Source organism: Anastrepha ludens, chromosome 5, assembly GCF_028408465.1.
Source record: "Anastrepha ludens isolate Willacy chromosome 5, idAnaLude1.1, whole genome shotgun sequence".
Taxonomy (NCBI): domain Eukaryota; kingdom Metazoa; phylum Arthropoda; class Insecta; order Diptera; family Tephritidae; genus Anastrepha; species Anastrepha ludens.
The window spans coordinates 109,016,123-109,037,697 of NC_071501.1; the positions used below are offsets into that span (position 1 = coordinate 109,016,123).

The window sequence follows — 21,575 nt, forward strand, 5'->3', positions numbered from 1 at the left end:
GGCCGAATGCAATGTGTACTGATTTTGAATTATTTAGTTTGATACGCCATTTTTTTGTCCATGCTGGAATAGAATTCACCGCTGATTACTATTTCGTCGTTGTAGTCTCGATTAATTCTCCAACTACTAGGATAGCCGTGTCATCTGCAAAGGTTACAGTAACGTGTTGCTCGTGAACCGGTAAGTCATGCGTTTGCAAGAGGTACAGGAAAAGACCTAGGATGCTTCCTTGACGTACCCCCGCGCTTGCGTTTTGCAATGAAGAATAGGCGTTGTCAAGTCTGACACGAAAGTATCTGCCATCAAGGTAGGAAGAAATGATTTCGCAATAATTCCTGGGCAAAATCAATTTCAGTTTGTGGAGTAAGCCCGTATGCCAAATATTGTCAAATGCCTGCAAGGCGTCAAGAATCACCGCTGCGCAAACTTTATTTTCCTCTATCGCACACTCTATGGTTCTAACAACCCTGTGAAATTGGTCGATTGTATAGTGATTTTTTCGAAAGCCAAATTGGTGCGTTTAATAACTCTTCTGTTTTCTGTAATCGGCAACATTCGAGTCAGTAACAGTCGTTCAAAAAGTTTGGACAGCATTGGGAGCAGGGAAATTGGTCGGTATGAAGACACATCATTTGGTGATTTTCCGGCTTTCAGAATCATAATTACTTTTGCTGTCTTCCAGTACACAGGAACATATTTTAACAAAAAACACAAATTGATCAATTGAGACAGACAAGTAGCAAAATTATTGAGTAATCTCTAAAGAATCTCTGCAGTTTTGAAATTTCGCTCATTACTTCTTCGCTACTAACAGGTTCAATGCTGACATCACTTTCAATCCAATTTGGCAGAGAAGGTTTTACGAATATTCTCTGCAAATAAATTTGTTTTTTGCTCATTGGTTTTTGCCCATTGGGTATCGTTTATTTTGATAGGTGTTTTGTGTTTTATCGGACGATTAAATGACTTTGCTGCCTTCCATAAGGAGTAGTCTGTGGATTTATCAGTTGTGAGGTTCTTAAGAAATCGATTGAAATTATCGTTTTTGAATGTGTGAATATGAATGTGTATTTGTTTTGTTGTTTGTTTGAGCTTCAATTCGTCCTCAGGATATCTGGGTTGCTGTCAACGACGTCTAAGTTCTCGTTTTTTTTTATCAGCATCGTGCTATATGATGGGTGTTTTTTCTTTTTTGATGTGACATCTCGCTGGGGCGTACTGTTCCATGCTGCGTTTTAAATTATTTGCGTGAATTGAAGCACGGCATCATCAAGATCATCAATGGTGAGGATACGTTCGGTATCTACCACTACAGCTTCTAATTGCAACTGGAAGTATTGTCAGTCGGTGAAGTGATTAAATAGACGAGGAGACGTTTTATTTAATACCACATTTCCTGATATTTCTAAAATGATCGGTGAGTGGTCAGAGTTCAGATCGAAGCCTTCGGAAACAGAAAGATGAATTGAAGGAATATTTTTGAAGATAAAAAAGTCAATCAAATCAGGTACTTTGTTGGTGTTTGAAAGCCAATATGTTGGCTCGCCAGTTGAAATTATTTCGCAACCTTTGTGCCTTATGGCTTTAAACATTTCGCGCCCTTCTGTCGTTGTAAGCCTAGACCGCCAATGTTTGTGCGTAGGGTTAAAATCACCTCCTATAATAAATCGTCCTTTGTATCTTTCGATGAGAGGTACCTAATCTTCAGATTTTAATTGGTGTCTGGGAGGGCTGTAAAAAGCTGTTAGTAATATTTGTTGCTCGAACGCCTGAGAGTTCATGCGATTGAGCCCCATTTCATATGGTTAATATCAGAGTAGGCCAGTTATTACGCGCCCTTCTTCACTGAAACGCCCCCTGAATGCTTTAGCTGTTTTGTGATATTTTCCCAAAAGTTAAACATTTAATTCACTTTAGTATTTCGTCCTTTTCCCCCAAAATTTCCATATTGCTTTCTGAACATTTTTTCTCTTTATTTCTTCAAATTTAACTCCACCAATGTTACCACTTTCAGTTTGCATCCTTGAGCATTGCACTTGACTACCGAAAATGGCCTCTAAGTAACCACAGTAGTTATTTATCAGTTCATTAATTTTTATATTTCTTTTTCTTACCTCTTCGCATTGTAAAATTTAAGATTTATTTCTTACTGCTGGCTGACTCCTTACAAAATTTTAATCACCTTCTGCAAATAGTTTGCGGCAAAATTTCTCTTGGATTTCCAACAAATGAAAACCGCAAATTTCATCTGTACAAAAGCACCTAAAGTATACTAGAAGTAACTGCAGTGCTAAGCCAGTCACTAACAGAAATTTATTTTTCAAAATGTGGTTTTTTCAAAATTACCCGCAGGCCACTGCCTGTAAGTACTGGCAGGAAGCTGAGAAAGTATTTAAAAATGAAAATAAATGTGAAACGCAAAATTGTGAAAAGTAAATTTTGTGTTCTCATCCTTAGCTGCAGTGGTGGCCGCTCAAAGTCACTTCACTGTCTCCTATTTTATTTCGTTTATTTTTTTTGTTTTTTTTCCTACTCTCATATAAATGTATAAAATTTTATTGTTAAAGCTAGCGCAAGCTGCAAAAGCTCAACTGCACTTAGCGCTTCATTATTTCGCCTTTCGCAATTTTTCACTGTTGACATTTTTGTGCGCGACACTAAAACCGACGTCTATGTGTGCTGGGGGTATTCACAACAATTTCGTTGATTCTTAGAATAGAAAATAAAAGCAAAAAGCACTTTAAGATATTAATCAAAAGATCTTTTGTGCGCTCTACTCATCACAGTGCCCAATCCAAACCCAGTTCCCTTAAATAACCTAAGATGGAGCTGGGTTGGGCTGAGCAATGGTGCCCTTCTTCCAGTTGTACTCAGTCGAGATGTCTACTCCTTCTTTAATCTATGGAATCGCATTCGATAAGAAGGTTTGTTGGAGTTTTAGGAGCTTTTTTCGCAGAAACGACAGTAGTTAGTGAACCGTATCCCGAGTCTGTGCAGATGGCTACTTAACCTGCAGTGGTCCATGAGAATGACAATAAGCATTGGTTGTTTGTCCTTAGGGACGCTAAAGATATGTTTAAATCTCATTTGCTTATATCCTCCCATTAAGGAGTCAGTCTGGCGTCGACCAACAGTTTAGTACCAACTTGATCTCGTAGCTTAGCTCTTCGTCGTTTAGCACTTCTTTGATGTGTTCGGTGCTATGACCTCAAATCCTATTAGTAGGGAGCCAGAAGGAGAGAAGGGATTGTTTTAGTGGCCACAACACTCGACGCAGTAGACGATGTTTGGTGTAAGTGCGAAGGCCCTTACCCTGAACCCTGCCTCATCCACCAAAAAAAATCTGTTTCGTTTGGAAGATGTGAGGAAAACTACCCACTGGCACAGAAGGCTTTATCTTGCCATAAATCCCACGGTCTATATCTTCTGGTTTTTACAACCTATCCGTATACTAGTACAGGGTTTGGAGTTTTCTTTCAAGAACATGTGTATTCCAGTTGGTCTTGGTTTCCAGTTCCATACTTCTACCTTATACAGGGCCTATGCGGTTCACTAAAGAAATTTAGGAGCATTAAAGTAGCACTAAAGGGATAACACCCTTTTCTTTTACCTTCCCTTCAAATTGAAACTATTGTGTTTGGCTTATGAAATGCAGCAAGTTGTGAAAGTTTAGGAACCTGGGTCTTCAAGGTGGTCGCAAAAGTACTTAGAGAAGTTTCTGCATCGCATCTTAGCCAAAGCTGGACAGTGACAGGGGTAGTGTGCAACACTCTCAGCCTTTTTCTCGTCTTTACAGCTGCAACCGAAAATGTTGGATCTGAAATCAATCTTCTTACGGTAAAGTATTTTAATGTACCGACTATTGAAATGACGGAGAATCGATTAAAATCCATTAGCGATTTGTACTTTTTTCATTGACTTTAAGCCAGATTTGCTTTGCTGTCTAACAATTCGTTTCTTTAGTCTATTTATGATTTAGAATTGGAGTGGAATGAAATTATGGATGACCGGAAATTTTCCAAGCATTCAAGCGATATTGCCCTAAGGACTTAAGTTCTAGAGAGGGGCTCAAAGATGGCGTGGGGATTAATTACTTCTCTGCAATCTTTTCAAATTTATAAAAAATCTTAGCAGTTTGTCGGGTGAAAGTGAATATGACCCGTCCATCCTCAGTACATTCGACCCAAAAGTGAAGCATCTAAGTCGAAAGCCAGACAGTAGCGGATCAAATGCTCTGTCTTGTCCTTCAAACAAGATGAAGACATTGAATCTTCGACGGTGCCTGAGGTGATATGTCGCCCCTATGAATTGTGTTTCGTAATTAGTCCCATCAGGGTTCGTAGTTAACATTTCTGCCAGTTTTCACGAAGGCAGTCCTATTAAAGAAGCACTTGGTTGTTTTGCAGGTATTAATACTGCACCTATGGCTCTTATGAGCTTTATCAACGAAATCCTTTATGTTTCTGAGTCTTCCCATTATCTGAGGCCCTAAAACCTGCTCCAGCTTAATTGGACGCTCCAAACACTTTGCCAAACATTTTGTAGCTTAGAACACCACAGTGTTCCGGTATCTATTCTAAGCTCTTTCCAGCTTCCAACGGAGTGTAGCAACCTTTTGCATTCTTGAACCATGTTTGATGAATTGCGAGCGGTTTCTAAGGCCTTCAGAGCAGATTGGGTGACACAGAAGAACCTGAGTTTACGCTTTTGCTATCTGCTTCTTCGACAAAAATTGGTTTACGCTGTTACTAAAAAAAAAAAAAAAACAAATAGAGTGGTAAGAGTAGCACTGAAGGTAGCTCTAAGGGCAGATATCAAAGTTCACCAAGAGCCCGTTTTGCCACTCCCTTCTGCGGCCATCACAGCCACGGTTAGCAAATGGGTAACTACCACCCACAAGCGAGCTTGGCAGGCTGAAAGAGGCCGCAGATGGACTAAACTGATGTTACCTGTCATGTCCGATCAACTGTCGCAAACCCTTCTGTCATTAAGCAGAGGGGAGTGTAGACGGCTGGTTGGACTGATGGCGAGCCACTTTCTGTGGGCGAAGCACATGGAAAGGTTGGGCATCTCAGACAGTGTACTCTGTCCAGCTTGTGATGAGGAGGATGAGACGGCGGACCACTTCCTGTGTGTCTGCCCCGCCTTCGCTCGAATCAGGTTTGAGGTCTTTGGCACTGATGTGCTAAAAAGCGACCATCTTGGCTCCTTGACACCACAAGATCTACTCAGATTTCTTCGGAGATAGGGTAGATTTAAAGAAAATTAAAAGGGAATCCAAGTGTAGTAAAATGGACTTAATTAATGTCTGAGTGCTGCAGAAAGAAAAAAAAAAAAGAATAATTCTTTCCTAGCATTAATACAGTGACCAGTGACCCCTGTTATATATAGCGAAGGCCGCTCATTTTGGACTTTAGTTTCATTCCAGAACAGTTTTTTAGTTGAAATTCAGTAATTTTTGTAGATCGGACATTCACACCTTTTAGTTTATTTTGGTTAGACTGGTAAATACGGTTTTGTTACTGCTGATATGCAATTCTTTCTCGCACTCTCGCATTTTTTTCTCTGCCATGAAAAAAGTCTTAAGAATTAAAGGAAATATTATTAGTGTCCTGCTATGCGTCATCACAGCGAAAAACTTTAAATGTCAGTGAACAGCGAACAGCTGATTTTCATACAAATCGCCAAGTTTACTGCTACTCTGTAAGTGATAGTTGTACCAGAAGGAAATACTCGAGTTCAAAATACGAGCTCAACGAGAATACCCCTACTCTTTTTTATGATGCTCATCTCTGCAACGTGCTTCCGCTTTACACACACACACACGCCTTCATACACTAACTAATAACTTTTCTTTCTCTTATCATTTTATTTGCAGACGGAACTCTCGCATAATTTGCAGCAGTTGTCAGAGAAGGCACGTTCCACCACAGAATTTATACAGCGATTAAAAGGCATGAGTGACAAAGTGACGGTAAGTGAGCGCTTGAGGCGAAAAGCATCCCAAAAAGGGGAAATGTTACTAGTTTAAGTAGTGGAGGGGGAGAGAGTTACTTAAGCCAAACTATGGCTATAAAATTTTGTATAAGAAAAAAGTAAAAAGAAATAAAAATGATAAAAAAAATTCGGGCGATAAATGAACGCGGCAACAGTTACTTTTTCCAATTCTTGTTTTAATTTTTCAAATTCTTTGGTGTCTTTGGTAGGAAATAATGAAAGCATGAACTGCTTGAGGGCACTTTGGCGCGACAGTTACAAGTTGCCAAGTGTATGAAAAGCGAGTTGGTTGCTGCATTTAATATCAATGTTTTTTAATTTGTTTTTTCTTCTAATTTTTTATTATCAAGAAGGGCCATTAACGCTAAACCGAAATTCCTTTAGCGCACTTTCATTAAGAAAACCACGCAAGTTACATTAAATTGGCGTGCATAAAAAATGCGCAGCGCTATTTATGGCAGAACTTTTTTAATTGCGCATTTGCTACTGCTGCCACTCCAAGCTAAGCGCAGCCAGCCCTTTGCCAGCCGTCAACTTTTCCGGGCAGCGCATTTCGACAAAGACAAACTACACGACGTGAAGGAGTTATGAAAAATTTAAAAATTTCCGTGTTTACCTTAACGCTGGGCGTGAGTTAATCTAAGCTGCGAGGTACAAAAACAAAACAAAAAAAAAAAAGCAAAAAAAAAACCATCGAAAAGGAACAAAAAGAAAAAAACACACAGGAGCTGAATAGAGTAGCAGAATTAATGAAATAAGAAAACAAAAACTTTGTTGTTTGGCTTAAAATGCATCTACTCCTTTAATTCTAATTAAATCCTTAGTTTTTTTTCTTGCACCGCCTGTCATACCGTACTCACATTTTTGCTCTTCTTTGCTTTCTTTTCTGCTCTTGGTTGGCATCAAAGGAGTCTTGCATGGAATTCGAGAGACTGGTGACAGCACAATGTGAAGCCTTAATACAAGCAATACACGACCGTCGTGAATATCTACTCGAGGCCATACGCATGGATAAGGATACAAAAATCAGAATATTAAAGGTGAGTGCGGATGAATGAAATAAAATTTTACATGCAGTTATGAAAGTATTTGTGGGTAAGAATGGCGTGATGATACAGAAGCGGGCATAAAAGTGGAACTGTATGAGAAAATAATTGGCTTCCAAGAAATCATATTTTTAAGCCCAAGCTAGCAATTTTTTTGTCGAATTTATGGGCTAATGGTGGCAGTTTTAACTCTCTGAGCTGAAAAAAAATTGGTTTTTTTTTAAATAAATGCCGTCTATATACACACTTGATGGCGAAATATCAGTAAATAAGACATTCCAAAAAAAAATTTTAATTTATTTAGTTTTTTAGAAAATGTTGGTACAAATTAAGTAACTTTTTATTTTAACGTCCACTTTAAAAACACTGTTCCGAAGAAGTTTGGGCAGCATAGTTTTACTTGAAATTTAATAGGTAGGATTCAACAGATCAACTACAGGTACAGGGGTTAATTGAAAAGAAATGAGCCTTATTTTTTTAAGCAGTTTTATTAAACCTTTTGGCTTATACAACTAATATTCTTCAAAATAGGACCCTTGAGAGTCAATACACCGTTGGCAGCGGTCCCTACACTGCATGAAACATTTTTTAAACTCATCCGCCGGAATCGCGTTCAATTCGGCTGTCACAGTTTTTTGGATCGCCTCGATGGAATCGAAACGCCTCCCCTTCAGCTTTTTTTTCAGGCGCGGGAACAAGAATAAGTTAAATTTAACTCTTCACTGATCTCACGTAGACTAGCACGACGGTCAATGTTCAAAAATTCACGAACCCGGTTCATATTTTCGTCTGTTTGCGTCGTCGAAGGTCTTTCAGATCGCTGTTCGTCTTCGATGTCCTCCCGGCCTTCCCTGAACGACTTGTGCCACAGTTTTATCTGGGCACTGGACAGGGATTGGTCCCCGTAAGCCTCCTTGAGTAGCCCAATGGTTTCGGTACTTGGTTTGTTTAGCTTTACGCAAAATTTGATCGAGTAACGTTGCTCCAACGATCGCTGCATTTTCGCCACTGCAAAATCCTAACACACTTTTAAAACAGCTTTCACGCGCGTAGCGATGTTGACTGCACCGCTGTTGCCAGCGGAAGGTCCAACGATCATTTTCCCCCACTAGCCGATTCAGTTGATCGCTTGGCAGACGCTCCGCGCGGGAAGGCTCATTACTTTTCAATCAAACCCTGTATTATAACGTGTCACTGCACTACTGGCACCATAGGCAGTGGAATGGGTGTACCTCACAATGGAGCCTCTGCAGAAGTTGCGAAGATGAAGAAGAAATTGAGTCGGTACAACGCCTCCTCTGTGAATGTGCTGCACTAGAAAGAAGTCGTGCCAATTATCTTCACGATTATTTCCTTAGGATGTAGGAAATTTGCAAAATGTCACAAGTTACCGTGTTAAAAATATCCAAATGGTATAAGCAACTAAGTTTGATGGAAATACAAGAAATAAAGAAATACATAAATAAATTTGTGATGAACGAGATGTATTTTTATTACCTCTCTGGAATTTAGGTAAGATGACTAGATCCAGACAGTAATTAAAATCTTATTTAAGGTTAGTTTAAATCAAAAGAGTTGCTCATTTATCAACACTTCACTTGGTGGCCACAGAGTCCCATTGTTAAGCTCAGCTTCAATATACACCACTTCTCTATCGCCACAATCCTTCTTTGATGTCATTTTTCATTGAAATTATTGATCTATCAGCTCATTCAGTATGCAGTCCATTTATTAATTCAGGGCGCTAGAACTGAAGAAAGAGGTGGATATTCTGGCGCTTGGAAGTTATACTTAGCAAGAAATCTATGGCTTACCTTTCAACGATTTTTGACGATTTTACTTACTTTTTGTGAAGATCAAAAGAAACCGTATTGTGGTTATGTTTCTTCTCCTAAGTCATTGTCCTCTAACTTGCCATCCGAACACCTTCTTTGCTGGAGCTTTCATACGCTCGTCGTGGCTTAGTCAGCGTATTGAATATTGATGCACTTCACTATGTCCACATTGTTGTAGAGCTCATACAGCTTGTGGTTCTTTCGGCGGTAGTAGTTATCGCCAACACGAAGAGGGCCGAAGGTTTTCCGAAGTATCTCTCTCGCTCTCGAATACCCCAAGAGCTGCTACATCTGTCTGCGACACAACCCATGCTTCAGCGCCATAGTTAGAGTAGCACGGGCAAGATGAACGTCTTGTAGAGTGCTAGTTTAGACGGGCGAGAGAGGTAGCTGCTACACATTTGCTTACTGAGACCATACTAATACCTATTAGTAAGCGCGATTCGTTGGTGTATCTTCAGGCTGACATCATTTGTAGTTGTGACGGCGGTGTCAAGCTATATGAATTCTTTGGCAATTTCAAAGGTAGAGTTGTCTGCTGAAATGCTGGATCGAAAACGTATGATGTCAATGTCACTTTTGGTGAAAATAATGCCATTTCGATGAACACCGACTCTCCGCAGTACCCCTTCCATGAGGAAGTTGAAGAGGTCGCACGACAGCGGATCGCCTTGTCTGAAACCTCGCTCGGTGTTGAAAGGTTCGGAGAAGTATTTTCCTACCTTGAGAGAGATGGACGTGTTGCTCAATGTCGTTTTGCAAAGTCGAATCAATTTTGCGGGAATACTGAATTCCGACATTGTGGCGTATAGGCAATCCCTTATCGGGTTATCGAAAGCAGCTTTATAATCGAGAAAGAGATGAAAAGTTATGTTATTATCTTTTTTATGGTTTTTTTTCAGAATTTGGCGTAATGTGAAGATAGCATAGTAATATACGGAAAACTTTAAATTGCGCTAGCCAGCGACGTAGCAGCTCGTTTACATATATTTTTTTCATTCTTGCTATGGACGAGCCCAAATTAGCCAAACCTAAAGAATAATATTTACTGAGTATTGTAATTTTACCTCATCTTTGTAAGGGGATTTTTTTTTTCTAATTTCTCTAAAGAAAAATTAGTCATATCTAAATAATAATATTTTCTGAGCTTTCCATGTAATTTTACCTCATCTTTGTAAGAGATTGAAACACTGTACGCCAACATTTTTTTCTCTAAAGAAATTTTTTGCGCAGCCGGGCATGATTTTATGTCCGCCACTGTGCATGTATATGTACGAGGCTTACAATAATGGATGCTGGTAGATATCTAATGGGTTGTTAAGAGACTTAAAAAGGAGTAAATGAACTTTTTGTAAAAAATATAAGCTCACAAGTACATACATATGTACTCGTATATGTACATGCAGAATTACCATCTTTGAAGTAAAATCTATTCACTTTATTCCAATTTCTCATTCCTCTATTTTCTCCATTTTCTACATAGGATCAACAATCAAATTGCACGGGCAAGTTGCAACAAACCACTGGACTAATACAATTCTGTATTGAGGCGCTGAAAGAGACAGACAGTGCTGCCTTTTTACAAGTAAGTAGAATAGGCGACTAATTAGTAGCTCCTAAATTATGTAAGAAATGTTTGTATGTATGTATGTATTTATCTACACATACGTATATGTGTGTATGTAGCTTTGTATGTAGTAGAGATTTTGTCTTTCTGCACATACTTACCTACTTAGATTCATTTCCACATTAACGAGTACTGCGGCATTGAGCGCGCGTATTCTCCAACGGTTTGCTGCTCCCTTTCACACTTTGTCTCTCGCATACAGAGTATTTCTAATTAAGCGCTCTTGCACTGCCCACTCTAATGCACTCATTCCCACAGGTCGGCTCCATGTTGATTAATCGCGTTGCCAATACGGACATGACCTGGCATCAGGAAGTGACAAATGCGGCTCCACGTGTTTCGCCAATTGTCGACTTGACGCTAGACGATGCTGCGCTGGTGCGTGCCATTGATAATTTGAATTTTATACAGATGAAAGGTGAGTGGAAAGTTGAAAAATAAATTACAGTGGTAATAATAAGTGTATGTGTATATACATAGATAGTGGCTAGTACTTATATACAGGGTGTTCCGAAATTGAATGCTATATTATTTTAGCCCGAAATTTCTTGGTCTAAAATTATTTTTAACTTTGCTGCGCGAGACTTAAATGTGAAGTGTCCCGCTTTGGGACACCCTGTATACAATATTCGTATATTATATTATATAAAAATAGTTAGGTATTCGTAATATTTGTATGAACTGCTATGTGCCGCGAGCATTTGCTAGTTATTTCATGGTTATGTAAGCGCTAATTAACTGTATTAACTAGAATTATGAGGAATATTTGAATAACCAAATTTATTTAATAGGACTATGAATAAGTTCGTGCGGTTTTTTTTCGAAATTTGAAACTTTATTGACGTAAAATGGTTACAAATTTAATATTCAAAATATTGTCCATCGCTTACTACTACTTTTTCCCATCTTTCTGGCAATTCACGGATTCCCTTTGTGAAAAATTCGGTCGGTTTTGCCGCAATCCACGAATCGATCCATTTTTTGACTTCATCGTAATTACGGAAGTGCTGGTCAGCCAGGCCATGTTGCATCGATCGGAAGAGATAGTAATCGGATGGCGCAAGGTCTGGACTATACGGCGGGTGGGGTAGGACATCCCATTTGAGCGTTTCTAAGTATGTTTTGACCACTTGTGCAACATGTGGCCGAGCATTGTCATGTTGCAAAATAACTTTGTCGTGTCTATCGGCGTATTGCGGCCGTTTTTCTCGCAGTGCTCGGCTCAAACGCATCAATTGTCGTCGGTAGACATCCCCCGTAATCGTTTCATTCGGTTTCAGTAGCTCATAATACACAACACCCAGCTGGTCCCACCAGATACACAGCATAACCTTCAGGCCATGAATATTCTGCGCCGACGTCGATGTTGAAGCATGGCCAGGGTATCCATACGTTGCCCGACGTTTTGGATTGTCGTAATGGACCCACTTTTCATCGCCAGTCACAATTCGATGCAAAAAACCCTTTCTTTTGTGCCGTTGAAGCAGTTGTTCGCATGCCATAAAACGGCGTTCAACGTCTCTTGGCTTCAATTCATACGGCACCCAATGGCCTACCTTTCGGATCATTCCCATGGCTTTTAAACGTTTGGAAATGGTTGATTGATCAACTCCTAAAGTTTTTGCAACCTCTTCTTGCGTTTGAGCCGGATCTTGATCGAGCAATTCCTCCAATTCGGTATCCATGAACTTTGGCGGCGCACCCTCGCGTTCTTCGTCTTCCAAGCCAAAATCACCACTTTTAAAGCGTGCAAACCACTTCTGCCACGTTCGCTCAGATAGAGCATGCTCACCATAAACTTCCACCAAGATACGATGACTTTCGGCTGCTTTTTTCTTCATATTAAAATAATGAAGAAGAATTCCCCGCAAAAACACATTATTTGGCACGAAATTCGACATTTTCAAGTGTGGTAAAAATATTGTTGTTTACGCTTCAAATAAAAAACTTATACTGACGTTTGTGCCTTACGACAGTAGCTCTCCAATGAATGTTTGGAAATGTGGATCGATGGAATAATAATCAAGTTACGCCATCTGTTGTAAAACCGCACGAACTTATAAATAGACCTATTATATTTTTACTAAATATTATTCATTAATAATATTAAAATATTAGCGTAGTTTGCAAAATAAATTTGAAAAAATAGTTCTAAAAGTACTTATTTATCTTGTATTTAAAATGCACCAGAATCCTATTAACTGAAGTAATTGCTAACAAATTTAAAACTTATCGCATTCACCTTCATACAGCATTTGAAGGTATGTACAAACATTTTTGAAAGTATGGTAACATTACTACTGCAGAGTGAGATGCTTGTGAGTCACAAAGATATTTATACTGCGTCCTCCAAGCCTATGATCGAAAAGAAACAATTTGTTTTAATCGGGTCTACGACTTATTCACGTCTCATAGCGGACAGTTAATCACTCGGACAGTTAATCTCCAAACAAAGTTCAAATAAAATTCCCATTTAATATAGGGTTCTGTCTGCACCACTTTGAAGTGTTGCCATTAAGTTCTGGAAATTAATTTTCTTCTTGATTGGTGCACAAACCGCGTACGTGATTTTGAGCGCGTTTAACAAAGCGCGCCAGTCGTTTCTTTCTCGTGCTAACCGGCGCCAATTGGACGCACCAAGTGAGGCCAAGTCCTTCTCCACCTGATCTTTCCAACGCAGAGGAGGCCTTCCTCTTCCTCTGCTACCACCAGCTGGTACCGCATCGAATACTTTCAAAGCCGGAGCGTTTGTATCCATTCAGACGACATGGCCCAGCCAACGTAGCCGCTGGATCTTTATTCGCTGCGCTATGTCTATGTCGTCGTAAAGCTCATACAGCTCATCGTTTCATCGTCTGTTGCCAACATGCAATGGTCCAAAAATCTTGCGCAGAATCTTTCTCTCAAACACTCCAAGTGATGCCTCATCGGATGTTGTCATCGTCCACGCTTCTGCGCCATATGTTAGGACGGGCATGATGAGTGCCTTGTAAAGTGTTAGTTTGGTTCGTCGAGAGAGGGCTTTACTACTAAGTTGCCTACTGAGTCCAAAGTAGCACTTGTTGGCAAGAGAGATTCTACGTTAGATTTCAAGGCTGGCATTGTTATCGGCTGCTGGTTCCTAGATAAACGAAGTCTCTTACAAACTCAAAATCATATCTGTCAGCAGTGAAGTGGGTGCCGATGCGCGAGAGCACCGACTGTTGGTTTCAGGGCAGGAGGTACTTCGATTTGTCGTCGTTCACCACCAGACCCATTCGCGTTGCTTCTTTATTCAGTTTGGATAAGGCAGAACTAACAGTGCGTCTGTTAAGGCCACCGGAGGGTGACATTGCTAGATATGGGATATGAACCAAATATCCTGGGTTGTTTCACTTTCTCGCTCTCAAACAGATGTTCGGAAGCTACCCAGAAGATACTGAAAATATGTGAGCTGCTTGGACCATATACAGAAAAATTACCACTCCCAAGTAAATGGCGATCAGGAACTTTCACCAACTTGCGTTGACATTTGCATATGGAACGAGCCTTCCAAGTTCTGGGAATACGCCAATAAAATGCAAGAAGATCAGTTCATGAGAAAAATGTTACTATTGGCCATCCTAACAGCCGTTCTCTGGTCTAATAATGCCCACGTCGGTCCATTGGAAGCACTCTTGGTAATCATCTGAAGTTAAGTTTCATCTTAAGGATGTTGAGGCAGTCTTGTAATGCTTATTTGTCCAAAAACTATCTGCAGCTGCTCCAGAACGCTAACATAGAACTGTTTTGAGTTATTTTCTAACCGACGGGAATTTTTAAAGAGTTATCCGTGCAATGATTTAAATAAAAAATAATTTTTTGGAACTGATCTGATTTCATGCATGTGGCTACCTCGGCTGGTTTCACAGCAGCGTTTCCTATAGGCACAGTTTTCCCAAGACCTTGGTGACGGTTTCTGTCTCTATCTCTTGCTCTGGTTGCTTGATATTCGCCTTAACCGACAGAATCGTTAGAGGATTGTTCACATAGCATCCATACTTTCCTGCTCGCCACTAAAAAATGTTCAACGGTAACAAATCGCAGTTCCGAGGTGGCCAATTGGCATCGCCGAGACGACTGTTAACACTATTACCGCGAGCAAAAGATCGATTGTGGCACGAGCTGTGTGACATGGCCCACTATTCTGTTTGAGGCTGCGATTTTCCAGGTCCATGCCTACATTTTCTTTGTTTTTATCATATCTTTACAGCGCTAACCGTTGCTGGCGTTTCCAGGAAAATTTTCCAAGAAAAATGGGTCAATGAAGCCACCGTATCAAACTTTTACTCTCTGAGGTTGAGTTGGCTTCTTGATGATTACGTGCGGGTTTCATGATCCCCGGATGCGACAGTTTTGCTTGCTAACATCGCCGCCGAGATGAAAATACGCTTCGTCGGAAAATATGATTTTAACTTTTTTTCAAAAAAGCGCCTGTTTGGGCCATACAACATTGGCTTTGCAAATAAGTTTGCAATATTCCAAAACGTAATTGAAACATGAAGTTTCATTTCATTCCGCAGAGATATGATACTGACATTCTTCCAAGAGTTTGGCGACAAAGAGCTGCTACTGTCAAAATAACAAATGATTAAAAAAAAACCTCTATCGAAAGAGGGATCAACATTGGTTGGTTGACCGCTCACCAACCTCTTCCACCCATTGCTGATTTTACTTACAGGTCTCGGGATCATATTCAAATATCTAAGTTTCAGCTTCATTGACTAACCGACTCAAATAAACTCCGGCGTCACTCTGAGTAAGAAACAACTAATGCTCGCAAACTGGTTTCGGCACCTTTTTTTTATGTCACTCATTTTCATGATGCCACTAAAAAATTGCTTTTGAAATCCTTTGCACTAAACCTAAGGCCAAAATATACTAACTCCTTGAAACTTGAAATATGGAACTAAAGCAGTGTAGTCTCTCTCCAGAAGATACATATGTTACCTACCAGGTGTCAAATTATTACTAAATTTTCGGAGCTTAGTTGTGACACCTCGTCGAGGTTTTGCTCATTATCCCAAGGGGGATTTATAGTCAGAATCAGATGAAATCTCCGCTAATTAGGATTAATGACTTAATTCGGAATTAGCTCAGGAATTAAGTGGAACTAATGCAGATTGGCAGGCAGACTGAATTCTCATAGCTTAGGCGGATTAGAGGAATTTTCGATGGCAACTTTGCCGAAAAATGGGAGTTAATATCTATTGTGAATGAAAAGTAATGAAACTTTTAAAGAGAAGAACAAGAAAGACTCGATACAATGCTGCTAGTTTGCACTAAGAAGTTCGAAACTACATTAATTGTTTTGATATTTCGGAGCAGTTTGAGAAACTGCAATTTAAGATTTTTTTGCAATTAAACTGAAGTTTGAAATTATATGAAAATAATTATTTCTGAGTATCCGGGTACCTGTATTTGTTATCTGCGGTCCATCTTTTACTGACTAAACTATCCAATAACCAAATCAGCTATTCACTAATCCGCGTAACAACCGTCTGTTACACTACAATTTTAATCAGAATCAGTCTGTCAAGGCTATTACTTCACTCAGTCTTTTATTTCTGAGATAATATTTGTACTAAATATTAAAAAAAGTACACATAACAGAAGTGAAACTTTCAAGGCAGACAAAGAAAGAGGGAGAGGCCCGAGAGAGAATGAGGGAGACTCGAGAGAGAATGAGAGAGAGAGAGACCCGAGAGAGAATGAGAGAGACTCGAGAGAGAATGAGAGAGAGAGGCCGAGAGAGAATGAGAGAGACTCGAGAGAGAATGAGAGAGAGAAAGAATATATATATAAATAAATTCACAACATTTCCAGAGAATACAAATAGACAAAATTTACAAAACACGGAGAAGGGTCCACCGGTGTAGGTAAACGCTGGGCACAAACCGTGGCAACAACGTGCACTACTCCGAGCGTTTATCACCCGCACAAACGCAGCGATTCCAGGACCGCAGCAACGGCACGAAATACTGGCCTTGCGACCAATAAATCCGACGCCGGAATGGACTTTTATGTACACTTTATAGTACGACAAGCTATAGCCAGGAAACGGAAATAAGCGCCAAAAAGTGTGCACCAAAAAAACGCCAAAAAAATTTGGACCAAAAAACCACCCAAACAGTAGGCACCAAGGAAATATAACGGCAAAAAGTAGGCACCAAAAATATATTTCCTACAAATTGTCACCAACAAACAAGCGCCAAAAAGGAGGCAGTGTTATTTCTCACTATAAATTAGCAACCACAAGGAAAAACTTAGGAAAAATAGCGTAAAGAGTATCTGAGATAAACATATATAAGGTATAGCTCTCTCTCTTCTTTTCTTCTAAGGTATATCTTTTTTCTCTCTCGCGGAATGAAAATGCTCAAAACGTTGGATGCCCTTGAAATTTTACTCTCCATTCTCGCTCGTCCATCGACGCCTAAGAAGTTTCACTTGAATAATTTGACCTTTATGCATTCAAAATTTCATAGGACAATGGCTGTCTGTTTCTAGAATTTCCAAAGGCAAACACTTCACAAAGGCCTTTCACTTTCTGGAATTGTTGGGATGTCCTCTCTCCATTTAACAGCTCAGTTCCCGAACTATTTTCGTATATTAACTCGTCATTTGGTTTGGGTGCAAAATGTGTGGGTTTTACAACAAACCAACACATATGAACATATTTTGGTTCACTAGTAAAATTTAGACCGGTACTAATTCCTTGAGCAGGGTATACGGAACGGTAATTTACCAAACATATTTTAGAAATTTCATGGTTGGCTGAAAGGCAATATTGCACATATCCGACTGAACAAATCGACGAATATGTATTGGTGCATGAAAAATAAAACAATCAACTGCCAATAATCCAATAACAAATAAAACTATGAAATGAAAGTACTTTCGTACTTTCGAGTGATTTAACGCACATTTTGTGAATGCAATCACAGCTCCATTACAGCGTGAAATACAGCGCACACACCCTCACCCATCCCTACGCGCACTAGGGGCGACGACATTGAAGTGCTGCACAGCCTTGACGAGTGTGAAGTGTCACACATTGCCACATACCATACGAATTTGAGGTAGTTTAGCGCAGGCTTGCCGCAAGCGGTGAGACAGCGGTAGAGGTTTCGGCTGCATATGGCAGCTGTGCCACTACAAATCACCACGGCCACTTAACACTTTTCAACAAAATTTGATTGTTTTGAAAGTGTTTCCAATTGACTCGTATCCATTTTAAATGTACGTACACATGCGCTTGTTAAGTGTGTTTGTGTATGAGTGCCTACATGCATATGTACACCTGTGTTCGGAATAATAGCAGCGTGACATATATTGACGTTTGGAGTATCTAGTTTTTGTTTTTTGCCGTTTTGGTATTTTAATTTTTATATTATTTTATTTTTTATAAAAATATTATTTATACTACAATAAAAATCATATAATTTGTAGTTTCTAACTATGTAAAAAATTTACAAAAATTTCAAACTATTTAGTCAGAATTAAAAAAAAAAAATTGGGTACGCAGTTTTGTAGCCCATTCAATTTTGGTATAACAAAGTGCAAGTTTCAAGTGGCTTCAAATTCGTTCAGATTTTTGAAGACTTTTTTTGTTCCCGGTGCGTTTTCATCCATATTACGAATGCTTTACAATTTTTTTATGTGAAGAAATTGGAAAAGAGCGTCAGTAAAAAAATGCCCAAAACTCAAGAGAATTTTTAAGTCATTTGAAACTTACACTTTCTATGCCAGCATTCAATGGGCTATAAACTGCATATCAAACATTTTTCTTGAGGTTCTAAATAGAAACCGGGGAATCGGGAAGGAAAATTAGTTGAATTTTTTTAGACTTTGTACAAAGTTGAAATCTATAAGTTATATGGTTTTTAATGTAATATACAAAAAATAAAAATAAAATAATAAAATACAATAAACAAATTTAAAAAAACTTCAAAAAATTAAATAAAATTAAATAAAGAATGAATAAATAATCATAATTTGGCAAAAAGTCACATTGACGGCGTTATGCATTTTCTTCTTTTTTTATATGAAAAAAATTGCCCACCACCGTCAAGAAAAAACTAGTCAAAAGTCTACGCGATTTTCGAGCAACCTCAAATTAGAATTTTTTATACTAAAATGAAATGAACTATTAATTTGCTTACCCAACATTTGTATAAAAATTCTGATTACGAAGTTGGAATTGTTGATACAAATTTGTTGAATTTTTTTTAATTTTATACAAAGTTTGAAACTGTAAAGTGGTTTTTGATGTACTAAGAGCTATATTTCACAAAAAAAAAAAAATTTTAATTTCAAAAAAACAAAAAAATTTAAGTTTCAAAACCAAAAAAAAAAGTAAATAGTCAAAACTTTGACGCTGTTATGCATTTTTTTCCATATAAGGAATACTAAAAATTTTTTTAACGGGAAGAAAATGTGCAACACCATGAGGAAAAAAATGTCAAAAATCAACGCGAATTTCAAACTTTTTCAAAGTAGAATTTTTTATATTAAAATTGATTGGGCTATAATATAAAATTATGTACTGAAAAATTTTCTAAAAAATTTCACTAAAATGTTTCAAATGTTTATGAATTTTTTTTTAGAAAAAAAATGTCAAAAATCAAAGCGATTCTTGAGCCACTTCAAACTAGAATTTTTTATACTAAAATTCAATGTAATATTAAACTGCCTACTCGATTTTTTTTTAATTCTAATTAAAGAGGTTCAAATGTGGACGAGTTTTTTTTTTAGAAAAAAATTGTCAAAAATCAAAGCGATTTTCAGAACCTGTGGGGACCCTACAGAGAAAAAGACTGTGGAACGCTTTCTCTGCCACTGCCCGGCTCTGGCGGCTAGGCGCTTGAGATTCCTTAGCGTACCCTTTGGGGATGACTTGAAGAAATTCTCCAGCCTAGATCCCTTCTCTCTCCTCCACTACATCAACAGCACTGGATGGCTGTAGAAGGTTTTCTCTTCCCAAAAATTTTTCTTTGCACAGGTAATGGTCTACATTATGGTATCAAAACGGCACGTAAGTGCTACTTGAAGTGAGCCTGTGGCGCTCTTGCAATTTTACCCACCTAAATAAAATAAATAATTGGCGCGTACACTTCTGTTAGGTGTTTGGCCGAGCTCCTCCTCCTATTTGTGGTGTGCGTCTTGATGTTGTTCCACAAATGGAGGGACCTACAGTTTCAAGCCGACTCCGAACGGCAGATATTTTTATGAGGAGCTTTTTCATGGCAGAAATACACTCGGAGGTTTGCCATTGCCTGCCGAGGGGCGACCGCTATTAGAAAAATGTTTTTATTAATTTTGCCTTCACCGAGATTCGAACTAACGACCTCTCGGTGAATTCCGAATGGTAATCACGCACCAACCCATTCGGCTACGGCGGCCGCCAATTTTACCCACCTACAAAAGCGATTTTTGAGCCACTTCAAACTAGGTTTTTTCATACCAAAATTCGATCCACTCCATTTTTTTTTTTTTAATTCCAATTAAAGAGTTTCAAATGTTGATGAAAATTTATTGAATTTTTCTTAATTCTGTAAAAAGTTTGAAATTCTGAGTTACATGGTTTTTGATGTAATATAAGCTAATTTCTACAAAAACAAAAAGTAAAAAATTAAAAAAGAAATTAAAAAATAAAATAAAAAAATAAAAAAACAAATTGATAAAACAAAAACATGTAAAATAAAATTATAAAAAAAATTATAAACAAAAAAAATTAAAATAAAAATTATAAAAAAAATTACGAAAAAATCTCAAAAAACAATAAAAAGCTAAATAAAAAGATTATAAAAAAAGTATTAAAAAAAAATAAAAATTATAAAAAAAAATTGATAAAAAAAAATCTCAAAAAACATTAAAAAGCTAAATAAAAAAAAGTCAAGAAAGTCGCACTGCTATAAATGTGAACACAAGTGTACTTTTATGTGTGTGCATGCAAACACTTTATCGGAAATTTGAGACTTTTTTGTGGAGAGCCCTCGGCGGCTTGAAGTGCAATTGTTTGGGGCGAAATGGTTTCAACGCGGCGCTTTGCTATTAAAATATACTAATTGTTTCTTAATTTATTGTACGTAGGTGAAATCGTATTCAGGTATATGTAAATGCATTTAACATTTTTTTTGTTCGTTTGTATGTATATGTGTAAGTGGTTTTAAATACGAAAAATATACAAATGTAATCTACATAATTGTGTCTGTTTTGCTCTCTCTTTCTCTTGCACACAAAAATCGAAAATAAAAAAAATGTATTGCTACCAAACCTATGCGCAACATCCAACATCCAACCCATCATGAATTGTGACTCAACAACCAACGAAAAATTGAATAATCGAATAATTTGCCTCAATTGATATTTGGGGAAAATATTTATGCTTACCCATATCACTTACCACTGACAATTAAAAAATAATCTCATTTCAACGTGCATCTATGAAAATACACGCATACACACACGCACACGCATTGATGCACCACCAATCCTATGCATCCATGCAATGACAACCGCAAAAACGAAACGAATTGTTGAAATACTTGAAAATTTCGAAATGCGCCCAAAAATAGCCGTCAAAGATGGAGAAGAAAGATTACCAGCAGGTGAGATGTTGTTACCCGTAATCACAACAATAAAAACAAATAATCATGCGACAACGACAACAAAAACAATAACAACAGTAACTGCGACTGCGCCTCCAACCGCAATTGTAGCCACAGCTGGCACAAACGATAATACCGCAACTACAGCAACAACAACAGTCACAACAAAAACCATACCAACTAAATTCATGCATACTGCAACACTACCAAAATCCATTTCATCCAGATTTCACAATAATTGTATACCCATCTTCACGCACCTAACCAATAATGCCATCAACACATCATCCACCAACAATAATACCTTCACTACCACAACTACCAACACCAAGACCAATACCGACACCTCATCATCATTTTCATCACCGTCAATGTCGCCTACGTTATCACTACCATCTCTGTCATTGTTGTCAACACTCTTTCCAACGATAACAACAAAAAG

General features: G+C 38.3%; 1 protein-coding gene across 1 annotated transcript in view; it reads left to right on the top strand.

The window, feature by feature from the left end:
* The window catches only part of LOC128864837 (E3 ubiquitin-protein ligase TRIM9), a 66,549-nt gene that overhangs the window by 2,988 nt on the left and 41,986 nt on the right, over positions 1-21,575 (top strand). The window contains exons 3-7 of the mRNA XM_054104594.1: positions 5,879-5,974; positions 6,906-7,037; positions 10,362-10,463; positions 10,764-10,923; positions 21,101-21,133. Of these exons, the coding sequence (XP_053960569.1) occupies positions 5,879-5,974; positions 6,906-7,037; positions 10,362-10,463; positions 10,764-10,923; positions 21,101-21,133 (523 nt within the window). The remainder of the gene's footprint in view (positions 1-5,878; positions 5,975-6,905; positions 7,038-10,361; positions 10,464-10,763; positions 10,924-21,100; positions 21,134-21,575) is intronic.